We start from the raw sequence: 18,687 nt of genomic DNA, 5'->3' as shown, positions 1-18,687 counted from the left end.
AAAAACTTTAAAGATAAATGAGACAGCTAAGATAAAAACAATGTTAATCATTAATTTACAGCAAGCTTTAGAATAAATAAATATAGAAATATACAGAACTGTGCAAAAGCGTTGATCCACCACTAATTTCTTCAGATATTTCCAGGAAAACAGGAAAAATGCAGACGTGAATTTGAATAGTCTACAAAGCAAAAACTGAGTTATAATGCTTCCTAGTCGGCAAAAAAGTATTTCAAACAGTTTCAATTATGTCAGAAACATTACTCATCACTTTCTAGTTAGTTTTTAGATGGATACGTTTTATTTCTTTTGTCCTCCACTTGTCCAGTTTCCTCAAATGTTTTAAGGACACAGTAAAGACCAAGTTTTCAGCTAATAGCTCTTTGGGAATCGCCTTGTTGCTGCAAAAACACTATTTTCTGTCTGTCAAATTGTTATTTTTGGTGTTATTCATAGATGCAACTAAAGAAATGGGAACAACACTCGTTCATCCCTTAAGTTAGGAGCCATTTTTCTACTTGAATGATTCATAGATCTGAGTTAAATGGCTTAACAAAGAAAAAAGGTACACAGACTGGACTCAAAATGAGTGAAAAAGCAGAAAATGTCCAAAGAAAAACTTTGAAAGATCTTCAGAAAGCAAAAAATATAGTTAAAATAATTTTGAAATATTTTTAAAAGGTTGTATAATCTGTTTTATGTTATTACTTAAGAGGCATTACAAACGATGACTAAAAGGCATATTTGGTTTATTTGTTGCATATCCTGCTTCTTTCTTCTCTTTTCTGCTTTAGTTTCTCCGGCCAAAGAACCGACTGTCTGCTGATGAATCAAGAAAGCAACCACACCGTGAGAGTAGAAAGCAGAAATGTATTCTGGGAGCAGAAAGCACCATTTGATCACTTCAGTTATGCAAGAATACAGTAGTTCATGTTAAAATATTCACAATACAAAGAAACACAAACATCACAATCTCATTTCCAGTGTTACTGAGCTCAGAAATGTAGATATTAGGACACTTTTTAAGTGACTTGAAAGTTTTTATTCTGTGAAATGGTAGAACAAGACGTTACAAAACACTCAGAGCAAATATTAAAACTTGTCCTCAAAGACATATTTTCAGATTATTACATTAAAAAGAGACAACATGCTCCTAAAACAGTCATCTCAGCAGATTATGCATCCGGCCAGTGGTTTACAGACAGAGTGATCGACATCCAGCAGAGTTGAAGAGGTAAACCTGGACAGGAACGCAGCGTTTTCCACTTTCTTCCTCTGTCGAAGCATCTCAGCGCCCAAACACAAACGTTCCCATTCGACAGCAGTGTTAAAAATACGTGGAAAATCTCAGCTACAGTTAGACTCACATTCTTACATCAACAATTTATATATTAATTGCATATTCAGACCATTTAAAATGAAGAAGTTGTAGTTTTCTCACATCTGTTAAACTCTGAAGTTTCACAAAGATTTAACACAAGAGGAAACGGTCAATGCCACAGAAGGAAACTAAAGTCTGCCACCGGCACGTCGACAGCTCACCCACACAGGTAAGTAAAGTAAATACACCCATCAAAGTGATCAAATGATGTCGTTTTTAGTTTTAAAACCACAGACAGAGGCCTTTCTTTTAGAATTTGTGGATGAATATGTCAACTTACAGTTAAATTTCAGCCATATGATGAAGAATAAAAAGGATTTCCTTCAATATTAATATTTAATCTAATTCTTGCTGAAAAACCTGAGGATTAAAATGACTTTAGAAGGTATTGTGTGGCTAAATATTACTAAAAACACATTTGAATGCAGTCTTACATAAACCGATTGTTGTTACACGAACAGTGAAACATCACAAACGAGCTTTAGGAAGCGTTCCCACGGTAACTGTTTCACACACAAAGTTTAGGCTCAGATCAGGCTCAAACAGCTGATAAAGACAAACGGTTCCACTGTCATGTAACTCGGTTTGTGGCCTTTTTAAACAGTTGGAAAAGTTTAAAAAGTTAGTGTTGATAACTGTAGTTTTTTTAAAACTTGTCAAACCAGCGACTGAGGCCAGAAAAGTTTAAACAAACCTGTACAAACTGATTCCTCCTGTAGCCTCCTGCTGGCCGTTACACAGAATGCACATTTAAGTTTGTTAAGTTAGTCACGAATGTCTCCGGCTGCGTTAGTTTAGTCCTCTTTACTTAACTTACACATCACACAAACAGCCGTAGATATGCAAGATGAACAGCTGAAGTCTTTAAACCAGGAGAAAAATCGCAGAAAACACCAACCAGGATTTCTTCATTGTAAAAGCTGTTTTTTGTTGTTTTCAAAGCGTTTATCTCACTGGTGGATGAAATCCGGTCTGCTTAGTCGATCATTTATGTAAACTAAATGTTATAGAGGCTGTATGTGACCAACAAAAACCTTCCAGGGCACCATAAATGTAAAGAAATGTCAATCATTCAGCCCAATTTAGGAATTAAGAGTTTCAGCTGGTCGACAGGCAGAATGTCCCCCAGAATAACAGATATGATGCCCGTGTTATGTCCGAATATGAGGCAGGAAACATGAAGCTTTCAGGTTCAATTCCTGAGAAGGAAAGTTGTATTTATGTTACCATTCCTATTGAAATCTGGCTGCATTAAAGTCTTAAAATAGACACCAACTAAACTAAAAGTTTTGAACGTAATTTAGCCAAGACGTCTGTTTCGTTGTCGTTTCCACCTAAAAAAGTGTTCCACGTTTTCTACTCAGTGTGGACTTTATTTGTGCTGTGAAAAGGTGATTTGGTGTTTTAAATGGTGGCAGCAGGCGAGGAGGAGGTTGAATCTTTAAAGTTCTTAGATGAAAAGACTGTGCATGAAGGTTGTCTGCAGCAGTGATAAACTTCATCCCTAAAGTTTCCTTAATTTTTCCAGTCTGTTGCGGATCAAACGTCAGCATGAAGAGATGTAGGTATGCTGTATAAAGGTTTTTAGTGCTTTTAAAACAATGCTAAAACACTTCCATGTGTCCTTAACGTGGAACTGAACTGATAAAAATCTCTTTGTCGAGCAGACAGTGGGACCACTTTCCCTTTCCAGTCTTTGTGCGAAGCAGAGCCGACAGATATGAAAGCACATGATCGTCTGAAAATGAAGAAGCACATTTCTTATGAATCATTCGGGCCCTTTGCTTCCTCTTGAGAGCTTTTAACAAACACAGAAACAAACAAACAAACCGCTGACGGTTCCTCTGTCAGACGACAGCTGTGCAGATTAAAAAAAAATTAAAAATCCTTTTTGGTTTCAGCTGGGCTTCGCTCGCCACATTAACATCATTTTCCCCACCGGAGCGGCTCAGCCGGCAGCAGAACCTGTGCACTGGGCTGAGGTTTAGCTGAATCCGTCGTTCCACTCCATGACTTTGTCATATTCCTGAATCCTCTGTTTGATGTGCGACAGTTTGCTCTTCAGGTACTCACAGCGCTCCTTCTTCTCAAGGAAAGTCGGGTCCTGAGATGGTGAAGCAGAAACAGCAGGTACTGCGTTTATGTTCTTATATTTAATCTTTAAGATTAAGAAAAAAAAAAAAAAAAGTGAATGTTTCTTATTAAAAGATAGAGCTCAGATTCCTCTGAGCTTCAGATCTCTGCATTCTTTCATTACAGCCCTGATTTCGCAAATTCAGAACAAGGCCTTTCTTAGTTATTTTAGTCATTCTCAGCTTCAAATAAACAGAAAAGGAAAAGCAGCCGGAGGAAAAAGTTTGTGCTCCCTGCTGTTCAGACATCAGAAGCAGCTGTCTCCATCAGCAGATAGTGATGTTTGCTTTCAGAATTTCCTGGAACTTAAATCTTTCTTCCTTCTACCAGCAGCAACAAAAGCCCAAAGCATGATTTTTCCACCGCTGTGCTCAACATTTGGTTGCTCATTTTTATTGAATGAATCCAGATCAAACTGGTTTAAAACATGCGTCAGTTCGTTTGCAAACTTCAGGTGCTGAAATAGGGTGAAAAAAAAACAACTGTTTTATAAAGGTGTGTCTAAACAGCAGAGGACTGATCAGCCTTTAAAAAAAAAAAAGAAAAAAAACCTTAACCCTTTAATGTCTCACTCCACTGTTACAAAAGCTAAATATCTTCCTTCCTTTTCTTACTTTAAAATTCATCCATCCATCTATCCATTCTTTTGAATAAATAATGACCGAGTTTGGACTTTTTATGTTAAAAATGGATATATTGAGCATTTTATTTAAAAAGACAGACACAGAACCTCACACTAATCAGAAACTAACAGGCAGAGAACATGAGGCTCTATACAAACGTGTGTTTGTGTGTAAGCTCACATTTTTCTTCCTCTGGTAATCCTGTAAGATTCTGTTGATGCGATCCACCTCCTGCAAACAGGGAAAGAGGAAGTATTACACTCAGGTGAACTCATTACAGACTGAAACTCAGTATGAAAATCAGCCGCAGTGACGCTGTAGGAACAGACGTTTGAATAGAGCAGATAAGGAATTTGAGGGTGGAGGGGAAATAAGGCGGGAACAGGAAGTGCAAACAGAGGAAGTTTGAGGACGGGGAAATGTTCTGACAACAAAAACAATCGTTTCAGCGAAAACTCCTTCTCAAGCTTCTCAAAGGAAAGAAAAGGTGAAGCTCTGCAGAACAGATACTGCAGCAGGTAGAACGTGCGTGTGCTGATTCAAAGCACTGTCTGGTTTGTGTGTGGCTGCCTGGGACATTTATCTCCAGTGTGTTCAAAGCTCAGATATGAGCTTTTAAGGACATTTTTTTCATTCATTTTTCATCCCTTCCTCTCTCATTAGCTCTTTTAAAATTTCTATCCATCTTCATCTTGTTGAAAACTGTCTCTGCACCAAAGAGTTCTGGATATTTAAACACCCTTTTAAAGAAGATGGTGACTTCATGGCGATGGCTTATTTCTCATTAAATCAACTACACCTAAAGTAATGTTCAACCTCTTTCAGGAAACATTTCTGATATTTTCTATGCATCATTATCTGTTTGTATTGCTAACAACAGTTAGCTTTACGAGGGAACACATCCTGCTTCCATGTGGAACGTTGTTATCCCCTGTGTGACGCCATTCCCAGCTCAGAGTTTTGAACCCTGCCAGAACCTCTGCGGTCAGACCGTTTAACGAGGAGTCGACGGCTCGTCTGATGCTCGCCCTTCTTCACTGAGCTGACTGAGAACTTTTTCCACTGCACACACACCGAGACACAAAGCTTACACACTAAAGATCTGTTCTGGGAATTGAAAGCTGGAGTTTGAACTCTGGGAAAGGACATGAATGGGTATGATTTTGAAGTGCCAGAAATGTGTGGGACCAATCACCATCTGGCTGGTGGTTTGCGTAGGCAGGCTGCGCATCATGGCGTCCATCTCATCAAACCTCTTCAGGGTGGCCTGCACGTCTGAGTGGAGCTCCTTGTACTCTGCATACTGGTCGTTGAACACAGCTCGGTACTGGTCCCGCGCCTCATCGGTCCGGATCACTGGATACTTCCTGTATGAAGGAGATGGAGAAACGGGCATTACTGACATAATCACTGAAGCTCTGTTCCTTATCGCAGAAATAAATGCTGTATATGGTCCTGGTTTGTGTTTGCCAGTTCTCATCTATTAAACTATAGACATCCCTACAGCACATGATGCTGCTGCCACCATGCGTCACTGTGCCGACTTTAACCACAACTAAACCTTTGATCATATTTGGAATTTAAACAAATAAAAGAAACCTGAAATGTATCCCAGTTATTCAAAGGTGACATATTGTGTAAAAATCTCTTCTTCCTGTTCCTGGGAGCATATATCAGGGTGTCTGAAGGCACATGCAAAAACACAATCCTGGTATTTTTTATTCAGTTCCTCTCTGTTTGAAAGTTCCTCATTTAACGAGCGGTTCTGATATTCATTTCAAATGTACAGGGGTTCTGATCAGGATAGATCATGCAACAGTATCGTGGTTTATTCTGAAACACTCCAGGCAGCACATCCAGGATAATGCATTTATATGCAAAACATACTCATCTTTATATTTCTTTAAATGTATTTATTAAAGTGAAATGGCTCCCCCCTGAGCTGTCACCTTATCGTGGTGGGGGAGTTTGCGTGCCCCAATGAGTCTGGGAGCTATGTTGCCCAGGGCTTTAAGCCCCTGGTAGGGTCACCCAAGGCAAACAGATCCTAGATGAGGGACCAGACAAAGAACAGCTCAAAAGACTCCTTATGATGAACAAAAAATTTGGACCTTGTGATCCCTTGCCCGGATATGGGACACCGGGGCCTCCCCCCGGAGCCAGGCCTGGGGGTGGGGCCCGGCAGCGGGCGCCTGGTGGCCGGGCCTGTGCCCATGGGGCTCGGTCGGGCATAGCCCGAAATGATGATGTGGGTCCCCCTTCCGACGGGCTCACCACCCGTGGGAGGGGCCAAGGGGGTCGGGTGCGATGTGAGCTGGGTAGCAGCCGAAGGCAGAGGCCTTGGCGGTCTGATCCTCGGCTACTGAAGCTAGCTCTTGGGACGTGGAATGTCACCTCTCTGTTGGGGAAGGAGCCGGAGCTGGTGCGCGAGGCTGAGCGGTTCCGGCTAGATATAGTCGGACTCACCTCGACGCACGGCTTGGGCTCTGGAACCAGTCCTCTTGAGAGGGGTTGGACTCTCTTCCACTCTGGACGGACGTCAGGAGATGCAGTGTGGCTTTCGTCCTGGCCGTGGAACAGTGGACCAGCTCTATACCCTCGGCAGGATCCTGGAGGGTGCATGGGAGTTCGCCCAACCAGTCTACATGTGTTTTGTGGACTTGGAGAAAGCGTTCGACCGTGTCCCTCGTGGAGTCCTGTGGGGGGTGCTCCGGGAATATGGAGTGCCGGACCCCTTGATAGGGGCCGTTCGGTCTCTGTATGACCGGTGCCAGAGTTTGGTCCGCATTGCCGGCAGTAAGTCGGATACGTTTCCGGTGAGAGTTGGACTCCGTCAGGGCTGCCCTTTGTCACGATTCTGTTCCTAACTTTTATGGACAGAATTTCTAGGCGCAGCCAGGGTGTTGAGGGTGTCCGATTTGGCGACCTCAGAATCGGGTCTCTGCTTTTTGCAGATGATGTGGTTCTGTTAGCGTCGTCAGGCCGTGAACTTCAGCTCTCACTGGAGCGATTCGCAGCCGAGTGTGAAGCGGCTGGGATGAGAATCAGCACCTCCAAATCCGAGACTATGGTTCTCAGCCGGAAAAGGGTGGAATGCTCTCTCCGGGTCGGGAATGAGATCCTTCCCCAAGTGGATGAGTTCAAGTATCTCGGGGTCTTGTTCACGAGTGAGGGACGAATGGAGCGGGAGATTGACGGGCGGATCGGTGCGGCGTCTGCAGTGTTGCGGGCTCTGCACCGACCCGTCGTTGTGAAGAGGGAGCTGAGCCAGAAGGCGAAGCTCTCTACTTACTGGTCAATCTACGTTCCCATCCTCACCTATGGTCACGAGTTGTGGGTAGTGACCGAAAGAACAAGATCGCAAATACAAGCGGTCGAAATGGGTTTCCTCCGTAGGCTCTCCCTTAGAGATAGGGTGAGAAGCTCAGTCATCCGGGAGGGGCTCGAAGTAGAACCGCTGCTCCTCCGCATTGAGAGGAGTCAGATGAGGTGGCTCGGGCATCTGGTTAGGATGCCCCCTGGGCGCCTCCCTGGGGAGGTGTTCCGGGCACGTCCCACTGGGAGGAGACCCCGGGGAAGACCCAGGACACGCTGGAGAGACTATGTCTCTCGGCTGGCCTGGGAACGCCTCGGGGTCCCCCCGGAAGAGCTGGAGGAAGTGGCCGGGGACAGAGACGTCTGGGTTTCTCTGCTCAAGCTGCTGCCCCCGCGACCCGACCCCCGGATAAGCGGCAGATGATGGATGGATGGATGGATGGATGGATGGATGAAATGGACGGATCAAATAAACAACTGTCAGCCTTAAATAACATGCTAAAAAGTGGCAGCTCCGCTCCTGCTCTACACTTACGCGATGTAGTCGGGCACAACGACGGGTTTCGGGATGTGTCCCGATGGTATCGCTCCCTGAACAACCTTTGCAGGCCCTGCTTTGGGTGCAGCTTGGATGGGAACAACTGAGGAGCCCCGGACTTGCTCTGGAGTCCTGGGAGCCGGTGCAGAATCTGGGACCATCTGAAGAGGCAGAGCAACAAATGTGCTGCGATTACTGAGATAAAAGAAAACTTTTCCTGCCTGAGCCTCTAACGGGACACTTACCAGGGACCGCACTGCCCGCATCTCAGACGGCTGCATCTGTACAAAGTAAATATGACGTCTGACTTCATTACATATTACACATATCTCACAGGGGTGTAACATACAACGAACATTAACGGATTCATTAACCTGCTGAAGAGCAGCAGCAGAAACATGAAGTCAGATACATGAATACAGCCACAGACCAATTACAATTTAAGGGACAAAACCATCCAGCTGAATATGTCTCTCTTCTACATGTTTAAGCTCATTAAACTGTCTGTGTTATGACGAACTCTGACAGGCTTATTAGAATGGAATAATACTTTATTTAGTCATAATTAGTCAAGTAGAATTTAAAAAAATTATTTTTACAATGATTGTATATTAGAACAATAACAACAATACTAATAAATTAATTCATAAATGAATTAATTAATTTGAGAAGAGCATGTCAGCAGTCACTGTTAAAAAGCCTTATGACTGTGGGACCTCCTGAACCTCTCAGTCCTGCAGCTCAGTGAGATGAGTCTCTCTCTGCAGCTGCTCCTCTGTCCTGCCAGGATGCTGTGGAGAGGATGTTTATAGTTCTCCAAAACAGAATATAATTTCCTCCTCATCCGTTGATCCACCACAGCACTGAGAGGGTCCACAGAACCAGCCTTTTTCACTAGTTTGTCCAGGCGCCTACAGTTTTTGTCTTAAGTGCAACTCCCCCAGCAGACAACAGGATAGAACAATGCACTCTCAGTGATAGAGTGATAAAACCTTCACATCATGTCACTGCAGACACTGAAGGACCTGAGCCATCTCAGAAAGAAGAGACAGTTCTGGCCCCTCCTGTACACTGCTTCTATGTTGGCAGAACACTCCAGTTTATTATCCAGCAACACCCCCAGGTATCTGCAGGTCTGAACAGTCTCTATTTTTGTAACATTTATTTTCTTTATTTTAGCATCTATTTCTTATTATTATGCAAAGTCTGTATCTTTATTATTAGGAAGGTTTTGCTGCACTTACAGTAATGTGTGCAAATGTTTTTATCTCGATTTAAAAATTATTTCAGAGCTTTATTATTTGGGTTTTCATTCACTAACAAAGCAAATCTGAAGCAATCTTTTAAAAACATCAGCCGTGACACGAGTTTACAGTTTGTCAGCTCAGACAAGAAAAGACAAGTCTGAAGAACATGGATTTTTTTTGTGGGGGTGGGATAAACAACTGCTGGAGGTGTTACTCAACAAGCTAACAAGCTAAGCTAACACACAGCATCAGACTGCGACTGGGCGCTCACACCAAAAGCGTCATGGGCGGCCGTGGCGCCAGCTGCCATTCAGTTTCAATATGGCAGGCGTTGTGAGCTTTGAAAGTTGAGATGCTCAACTTTATGCCATATTAAGTTCAAAATACATTTTTATGTCATCTAAAAGAGTAAAATAGTGAGAATGGAGAGACGCTGTTAAGAGGTTCTGGAAGGAAATGTTTTAAAATTTTAGACAAGGTCAGACTCACTGCTTCCCCAAAGGTTTGATTTTAAACTCGGCTAACTTACTCCTGGTTGTGGTTATAAAATGGCATCAATCATCTGATCTATCAGGAGAAAAATAAATAAGTGAACAAACAGAAAGAAAGAAGCATGCAAAGTTTGTGTTGAAACTGTTGATTCTCGTGAGAGACAACGGTTTGTCAGTGGGGTTAAAAGTTAAAGCAAACATTAAAACTCAGGTTGTAGGAGGCTCTTTAAGACCAATAGGGTTTAAAAAAAAGACAATTAACTGCCTGCAGACAGGTGAGGTTCAGACTCCGCCTACTCACTGCTCCACACCTAATCCTACACCTGTGAGCAAATTCTGTGTTCTGCTGTTGCGCTGCAGCTTGTGTAAGAGTGTTTGTAGCAAAGTGACTGATCCCTCTGCAACGACCTCTGAATCCCAGGACCAAACCCAGCTGACAGAACAAAACACCTGGCTGAGCTCTCACCTCCTGGCCGTACCTCTCCTGGTACCGGCGAGCGGCCTCATGCCGCCACAGCTTGAGACACACGATGGCACCGATCAGATACACGACCATAGTGACAAACAGAAAGATGATGGCGGCGGTCTGGCCGGCCTCCGTTCTGCAGAACGCTCCGTTGATACCGTTGTTGAAGACCGGGTAGGAGCAGAGACCCCCACGAGTCGTGTCTCGGACATAGACGATACCTGGTGAACAGGACACGAACGAGCTGAAACGATGAATTAAACCGATAGCAGGGACTGAAAGTCAGGGTTGAACTTGCTTCATGGAGAAGGGATTTACTCAAAACTACAGGTTTCATGCTGCTCTGTTCTGACCTTAGATTGGATTTCGCTGTGATCCTACAACCTGAAAACAATCAAATACAAGATTTTGCTCTGGTAGATCAGCATCTGTTCATTAAAATAAAATTTATTCAATTCATATTAACATTTTATTAAACTGCTTTAGCTAATTCTGGTTAATTATTGTTTAGCTTTCTATTAATCTGCTGCAACAAAAGAATTTCCCAAATTAAGATAAGTAAGAAAATGTGTATTTTTTAGACAGAATTGCAACACATAATAAATATAGATATGCCTCAGCATTATCCACAAATGTGTAATATTAGGGCAGCTTTTCGGGGACTTAACTGTATCTGTAGTGACAAAAATATCATTTCAGTTGAACAAAGTAAGTCTAAAGTTATCAGAATAAAGGAGGGAACCTAGAAAGAATTCACAGGTTTATTTACTTCATTAAGGACAAATAATGAAACATTTACTGGTTTTGAACTTTTTTGAAAAACTTTTTTTGGGTTATACATTTACGATGTGTACTTTAATGTAATGTGAAGCCTGCAGACAAATGGGCCTTAAACACACCAAAAAAAGTCTCTTATTTTCAGAATTTAAAGCTTCAGTTTACAGTTGTGGCGACAGCTCTGTTCACCGTTGTACCAACGACGATCCACAAAACTAAACCCGTTTGCTTCACAACTGCAGCTCAGAGTTAATAAAGTTTAGATTTCAAACTCGTCACGTTACAGAGACAATCGGTGTGTCACAAGGAGCGCACGCCGAGTGTGCCGTGCAGGACGGGTACCGTCTGCGTGAATATTTATAAGTGAAACCACTTTGGAGGTTAGAGAATCAGTAAAATGATGCAAAACTCCTGAATTTCAGGCCCTTTGTGTGAGATTAAAGGCTCAGTTTGTGTAAATTCTGACACGTTTTCTGACATCAAGCTGTGCAACTTTGTTTTATCTGTTAACATGACTTCAATGTTTCCAGTTACTGTGACTTGATCACTCTCCTTGTTGGAGGATAGCGGGCTGTTCGAGACATCTTTCCTCATAGATAATAATAACAACGTTCGCCAAAAATAATCCAATATACCAAAGAAGAAGCGACACAGCAACCCAAGTTCTGAGCTACTCTGTAAAGTGGGAATAAAGGAAGCAGCGGGTGAGTCTCAGGGTGACGTTCGTATCATAGCGACAGCAAGAAGTCAGTCAGTCTCAAACAGAAACACCCGGCCAGGAACAGAGCGTGTCATCATGTTCATGTTTGATCACAGATTAGTAGGCGTTGGTATTTCTCCCTTACACATGAGGTGAGATACGCCTCATGGACGATTCATTAGCAGCTCTTAACATGGATATCTATATATTTTTTGTTGCTTCATTCTTTACTTTGATGTAAAAGTCTGACACAGATTTATCAGTGGCTGGTTTGTCTTTTATCACAGCTTTAATGTCTGAAAACCTTCAGCAATAAGTCGAGCAACAGATGCTGTAATTAACCTTTTGTTCCATTTTATTTATCCAACTCATTCTTATTTATTATTAGGGACAATCAGCCTGGTCACGTGGATTTAGAAATAAAACCTTGATAAAAGTAAAGAGTCGAATGGATTTCTGACTTTCACAGAAACAACTGTAGTTCAGGCTCAGAAACGTGGATCTGCAGTGAAGATGGAGTTCGGTTTGTTAGATTTCTGAGTAAAAATCATTATTTTAGATTATTTTGACAAAAAACAGACACGAGAAGCTTTTTAGCATCTTAATCCTGACCCCTAGTTTAAATTTGACTGGATAATTTAATCTTCACTTACAGTTTTCATGACTAAATGATAGAATAAAACAAAAGATGTTTGTATGAACTCGACTGTTCTGAAACCACAAATTAAATCTGATGTTTCAGGCTTTGGTCTGAGGATGTTCCAGGTGTTTAAATAAGGTATAAACATCAGGAAACCCCGGTTTCTGGACCGATGTTGATGAGAAAAGATCTCAGTTGAGACCAACAAGATCAGGTCATTTGTTTCTCTCCCAAAACGTTTATTAGCACCTCAGGATCCAACATGGCGTCTCACCATGTGACCGTTGTACCAGATGTTACATCTTATGTAAACAGTGTTAGGGTTGCTCATGAGACGATAGCTGCGATAGGTCTGAACGGCGTTGTTTAAATGGCGGCAGGTGCACACCTTCTCTGATGCTTTGACTCTCATATTCAACCACATTTTATGGCAGAATCAGGTCTTTGAACCATTTATGACCCAGTTTACTCTATCTAGGGGTACACATACCGACATAACGGCATGTAAACTGTTAATATCAGGTTCTGAGTGTTTCGAGATCTGTTTTCAGAGCCATTCAGTTGCCTTACCTGCGGCCATATACAGCACTGCCAGAGCCAGGTTGAGGACGAACTCCGTCAGAGGCCACCAGGACGAGTCCAGCAGGATGGTGCGATAGTACATGGTCATCCCCAGGACCAGTAAAATCACAGTCACTATCCAGGCCAGTCCCGCCACCACCAGCACAAACGGGGTTTTGGGGCCGGTGTAGTACGTCCCGCCTGTGCCGGCGCCGTAGAAACCTGCGCCGTACGCTCCACCAGGAGACGAGTATCCAAACATGTTGAACCACTCGTTGTCTTTGTGGACGTAGGCGCAGACACAGGCGAACACGGCCGCCCCCAGCAGCAGCTCCACGCAGCCCAGGATCCTCAGCAGCCCCGCCCAGGATTTCATGTAGGCGTAGCGCTGGTGGTACTCCTCCACCCGCTCGCTGTAGGTCAGCGCTGTGTGGTGGGTGCGCCCCGACACAGATCCATGGGCGTCCAGAAGCTCTTTGCGTGAGTTGTAGCTGCCGCCGGAGCCGCCATAGGGATCGCGGTAAGATCCAGGAAGAGAGGGGGAGTGAGGTGGCGAGCAGCGCACCCCCTCGCTGCTGCTATTGTTGTTGTTGTGCGAGGAGGCGGGCATGGACCAGGCCTTGTTGCTGCTGCGGTTACTCCCCCTGAAGAAGTTCTTCCAGGAGTCGGGGATGAAGCGGTGGACCGGTTTGATGTCGAGGGCGGAGTCTGGTTCGGGGTCGTACTCGCTGCCGCTGGGATCGAAGTCGGGCCCAACGGGGGGCTGGTTGGGCAGGGGCGGAGCAGGGAGGGGGTCGGCGCTCTGAGCCAGATGAGGGCTCCTCTGCTCTCTCAGGGGCTGCGGGTCGTAGGAGTCTGCTCGGGGTAATGAGTCCTGGGGAACCTGGTCATAGTGCGGCGCCTGGCGGACACGCTCAGTGCGTCCGTAAAAGCCTCCTCCATAGGACATGAGGATGGTGATGGTCCCTGAAAAAACACACACACACACACCAAATGGCCGCAATACAACACAGTGAACACATCTTTTTATATTTTCATTTTCTTTGTTTATTCTGAGTAGTTTTCCTTTAAATTGAGCAACTTCTTGTGTAATTATACCTTTTTGTGTAGGTGTTTTTAAGCTTTTTGTGGTTATTTGATTCTAAAGCTGTCTCAATAATTCAATTCAAGTGGATCATTTATAACAAACTAATACATATCCAACTACTTTCAGATGTGTATTTAATTAAAGAAATTCAGCGTATTTGTCACATTTTCTCAGTGAAACACTGTCTGGTTGGTATCTTTTATCACTTCTCTCAGTGGGTTTCATGTATCAGAGCATCACTCTGCAAAGGTTCAGAATAAACTGGAATACAGATGTTGTAATTATTTTTGCAATTAAAACTCATCGATATTCATGTTTTTTTACGTCACCTGAGTTGAGTTTTACGCAACCTGATGTCTGATTAATTTGAAAGGTTTGTTTTACAGCCGGACAGAAAACATCCACAAAACAACATAATCTACAAAAACATGTTGAAAATCCAACTAATGATGGAAAAACGGAGTTAAAACTAAAGACTAAAAACATTCGTCCATTTAACAATCAATTTATTCTCCATTTATTGCATATTAATTCATGTCGTTTTTCATCCATTTCCGTGCTGGATGGTGATGAAGTCGGCGTTTGAAACTGATCTGTGAGGCAGCTGAAGGTTCTGGTTCTGAACGGACCTCAGAAATAACAAACTGCTTCTTTATTTGAAAGACGGGCTTAATATTAAAGGCTTTAAAAGCTGAACGTTTCTGATCAATTACTTTACTTTGTGACATTTTTCATTGAAAAAATAATACTATATAATAATAAATATATTTTTTTTCATATTTTTTTTAAAAAGCCTTTTTGCCATTTCAGGTCCCTTTTTTGTTGTTCTTTTCTAGTTTTTGCATCCATCTGTACTCGCTCTGCCATTTTAAGTCTCTGAAGTGTTTTTGTCTGCAGCCATTTTGAATCTGTTTAACATACTCTTGCTTTGTGGAGTCACTTTGCATCTTTTTTTCTGCTTGTTTGACCAACTTTGTTGTCCCTTCCTTCTGTCTGGGCCTCCTGACCTCATGAACTACTGAGCCACCACCTGATAAGTTATCAGTCAATGAGCAAGACGATAAAGATAAATGTCTGGTCTTTATTTATGTCCAGTTAATTATTCCTCCACCGACAGTCCTGTCACTTAAATCAATAACAGAGCAGCGATGACATGAGAAAGAAAAATGGAAAGAAGGAAACAAACCACAGACTAAGCCGGCTGACCCCCAGTACCTTCAGACACCACAGAAACCCCCCCCAGTCAAAGCCCTCTGAGCACAGATGTTATCCCTTCATCCTCCATGCAAGAGGAGTCAAGAATGCATTTTTGTGCCGCCACAAAATACGTTGCAGGACCTCCCCGCTGCCGCCGTAAGGGCTGTGTTTTGCATCTGGGAAAGCTGCACAAAAACACATTCCTGACAACCAATCAGCTTGTTTCTTTTAAACGGATTTGAGAGCGTAAAAAATAAAAGTATGAACTGTGCTTCAATACCTCTCTTTCACACGCAGTCACTCAACACGACTTACATTGGCGTGCAGGTCAGAATGCAAACCTGGTAAGAACACAGAGTCGAAGAATCACCTGCAGAGACAAAGATGTGAGTAAACACAGAGCTCCAGCCACAACCAACTCCCCCTCCGACGCCCAGCGTGGACAAAGATAACCTCAATGCTCTCCATCTGGGCCCGAACGGTTCAGAGAGGACCGTTTCTGACACAGTGTGACCTGCTGCTGCGTGTCTCAATGTTTCTGCTTATTGCATTATGTGTTTTTATTCTTATTTTGTACGGCACCTTTAAATGTGCTTCATAAATAAATTGGACTGGATCCGAACTAACCCAAACAAGGAGGAATTCAAGCTCAGATTCAAATGAGGTGGAGTCGCAGCAGAAGTCGATCGAGATGATATTTTCTCCACCTCAAACCAAAACCACACAAAGAAAGACAACACGGAAGTGATTAGAGAAGGAATGACAACTTCTACGTGAGCAGCAAACACAAACAGTGGTAAATGAGGCGGGTGAGAGGCGCCAGCATGACCTTCAGAGTCACAGCTCACTCCGTTGAATCAGTCTGAAATCATTCAGCCTTTAAATCAGGGCTGCTCAATTAATCTGACTTTAATCTCCATTACACAGAGGTAATTAGTCAATAATGTCTGTGTGAGCCAATCACAGCTATTCTAGAAGCTTCCTGGATGAAGTTTGGAGAAGTGGCCACACGAGGACGGTTCCTTCGACCTGAAATACTTCAGATTCAGGGCGAGTGATGTTAACCGGAAACAGATCATGTTCAGAGAAAGCAGCAGAGTTACAGAAGCGTCTGAAAACAAACTGCAGGAAGGCCAAGAAAAACAGTCCGATGGTTGTTTAACGTTAGCGGTCCACACCAGCTCTGTTTTCTACAGGTTTGAATCATTTAAAAACAAAGAGAAATCAGTGTGCTGTCGGCTAATTCTGTTCAAATATCTTTATTTCTGTTTTTCTGCTCAGAGATGCTCTGAATTTAGCCGTTAGATTATTAGCACACAGGTTGTTCTGCAGACTCGAACTGATTTTACTTCCTTCTTAAAAGATGTTGATGATTTCCAGAGTTTAAACTCTACAGACGACCAAAACTGTCATAATTAAACAAAAAAAAAAATGAAATCTGTAATTAAATAAAGAAATTATTGAATATGTAGAATATGTTTGCTCTTTATCTAGATTTACTTTGACATTACATTTTTCCTGTGAAATTTATTTAAATTAGGTTTTATTTGTACATTAGCAGCACCATATGGATGAAATCGGAGTTACGCTTAGCAGCCATCAGTAACCATCCTCATTACTGAGTACTTATTGTAAGTTTCTGAGGTTATTTATAACTCAGGTCATTTAAATCTAACTGGCTTCTTTCATGATCTTTCCTGCTAATTTAACCCACATTTTATTAACAACAATTTTTATTTTATTAAGCGTCAGTTTTTAGTATCTTAAAAAAGTCACCGTGGAAAAATGTGTCTCACCATTGAATATTTGACTGTAAAACATCAGAATAAAGTGTAAATGACACCTGGTAAGACCTACAGCTCAGGGATGTGCATTCAGAATACATGTTTAAGGTCAATAATAATTATAATATAATAAAATAATAATTTATATTCAATAATGCCAAGAAATAAGTTTTCTGATAATTTTCTTTCTTAAATTGACTGTTTTGAGAAAAAAAATGTTGCAAAACTGGAAGAAAAAAGCCCATCAATCGTCAATGAAACATCAACTGCTCAATATTTTTGCCAATTAATTTAATTTGAAGTTTCCTTTTCCAGAGAGACGTTTGATCAAAGTTCATGGATATTAAATTTTTAACATCCATGAACCAAGAAATAACACTTTTATTGTTATTTAATAACACTTTTTAAGCTGCTGTGAATGTAGTTTTTATAGTTTCTTACTTTAACTGCATAAAATAAAACATCGGATGACGTTTTTCTTATTTATTTTTCCATACTTGCTTTATTGATGTTACTTTTAATCATGCAAATAACAGCCTGGTTAATCAATAGGTTAAATCAAACGTAGTAAGGGCTGTCCTTGAACGCACCTCCACTCAATAGCAGGTTAACGGCTCTCACGGGGGTGAGTTTTATTAATGTTTAATTGAGTTTTTCACCTGTTTTTGCCAAAAAAAAGTACACAATAGTTGACACGATGGATATATCGGGGTCATATTAAATTGAAACACAGCTGAATAAGGAGGAAGTTGTTTTCGTTCCCAGAACAAACAGAAGTCGGTGTACAGTGAAAGAGGCCTGATAACAAACCTGAGAAGCAGCAGTTGGCTCCCAGCCTGAAGACTTTGTCACAGGAAAAGTCACATTAACTCTTTCACGTTGCGCCCAAATCGGGTCAAAAGTCTCTTTCAGAACGTGTCGGTGCGTGTTTCTGTCTGAAACGACTCATTTTACAGGTTTTATCCGGTTACATACGCCAGCGGACGGGTGAACTTAACCCGAAGTGTCCGCAAACAAACGCAGCGTCGCATTAACTGCTCACTTTTCCAACAGAAAAACTTCAACTCCCGCGAAAACAAACGGCTTCGCGTTTATTTTCCGCCTCACGCACAGCTCCGTATTTCTGTCAGTGTGTGTAAGCAGAGGCTGCAGGTTGCTTACCTTGTTCGCTTCGCTTGCTTTGCCCCTTCTTCTTTCTCCCATTTCAGTAACGTTAAACCACAGGTTTCCGTCGGAGCCGATCACGTGACCAGCCCATCCCTTTGACGTCACCGTACAGATGAGCAGTTTACCTGTTCAGCAGAGTGCAGCAGCACACCTGAACCCACTCTGATTCAGTTTCTAGGCCGTAATCGAGCCCTGACTCACCCAAACCATAAAAAGATAAAAGAATAAACACAGAAATAAATCATTTAACATACAGAAGAAGTGCTGATACGCCCCCATTTCGTCATATATCAATCAATCAATCAACATATAGCACCTTACAACAACCAGATATTGACCAAAGTGCTTCACAATTCCAGAAATAGATTTAAAATAGATTACATACAACACAAGACAACAATAAAAAGGTGAGCCACAGATTCAGTGAAAAGCCAGTTTAAATAAGTATGTTTTTAATTTGGCTTTGAACTGAGGTAGGTCAGTGGTGGTATGTAAATCAGAGGGCAGTGTATTCCAAAATTTTGGACCTGCCACTGTGAAAGATCGGTCACCACACTGCTTACACCTGGACCGGGGAACC

The 18,687-nt window shown here is 42.4% G+C and overlaps 1 protein-coding gene across 6 annotated transcripts in view; it reads right to left on the bottom strand.

Moving 5' to 3' along the window:
- The window catches only part of marveld2a (MARVEL domain containing 2a), a 100,041-nt gene extending 81,840 nt beyond the window's left edge, over positions 1-18,201 (bottom strand). The window contains exons 1-9 of one of the 6 annotated variants that reach the window (XR_011909086.1): positions 18,102-18,198; positions 15,437-15,526; positions 12,882-13,838; positions 10,195-10,415; positions 8,236-8,271; positions 7,988-8,151; positions 5,333-5,504; positions 4,318-4,368; positions 1,854-3,485 (exon numbers count right to left, since the gene is read on the bottom strand). Coding sequence is in view for 5 of the 6 variants with exons in the window: in XM_072372395.1 (XP_072228496.1) it covers positions 3,366-3,485; positions 4,318-4,368; positions 5,333-5,504; positions 7,988-8,151; positions 8,236-8,271; positions 10,195-10,415; positions 12,882-13,821 (1,704 nt within the window). In the remaining variant the exon portion in view is untranslated. Of the gene's footprint in view, positions 1-1,019; positions 3,486-4,317; positions 4,369-5,332; positions 5,505-7,987; positions 8,152-8,235; positions 8,272-10,194; positions 10,416-12,881; positions 13,839-15,436; positions 15,527-17,750; positions 18,046-18,101 lie in introns of those variants that run through there. The other 5 variants (XM_072372395.1, XM_072372397.1, XM_072372398.1 and 2 more) reach the window with 5 other exon arrangements.
- Positions 18,202-18,687: the final 486 nt, after the last annotated feature.

This window comes from Leuresthes tenuis, unplaced genomic scaffold (assembly GCF_036924035.1).
Source record: "Leuresthes tenuis unplaced genomic scaffold, fLeuTen1.0.hap1 SCAF_19, whole genome shotgun sequence".
Taxonomy (NCBI): domain Eukaryota; kingdom Metazoa; phylum Chordata; class Actinopteri; order Atheriniformes; family Atherinopsidae; genus Leuresthes; species Leuresthes tenuis.
Note: the sequence above shows the minus strand (reverse complement) of the source record. Positions and strands in the feature narration are given on the sequence as shown.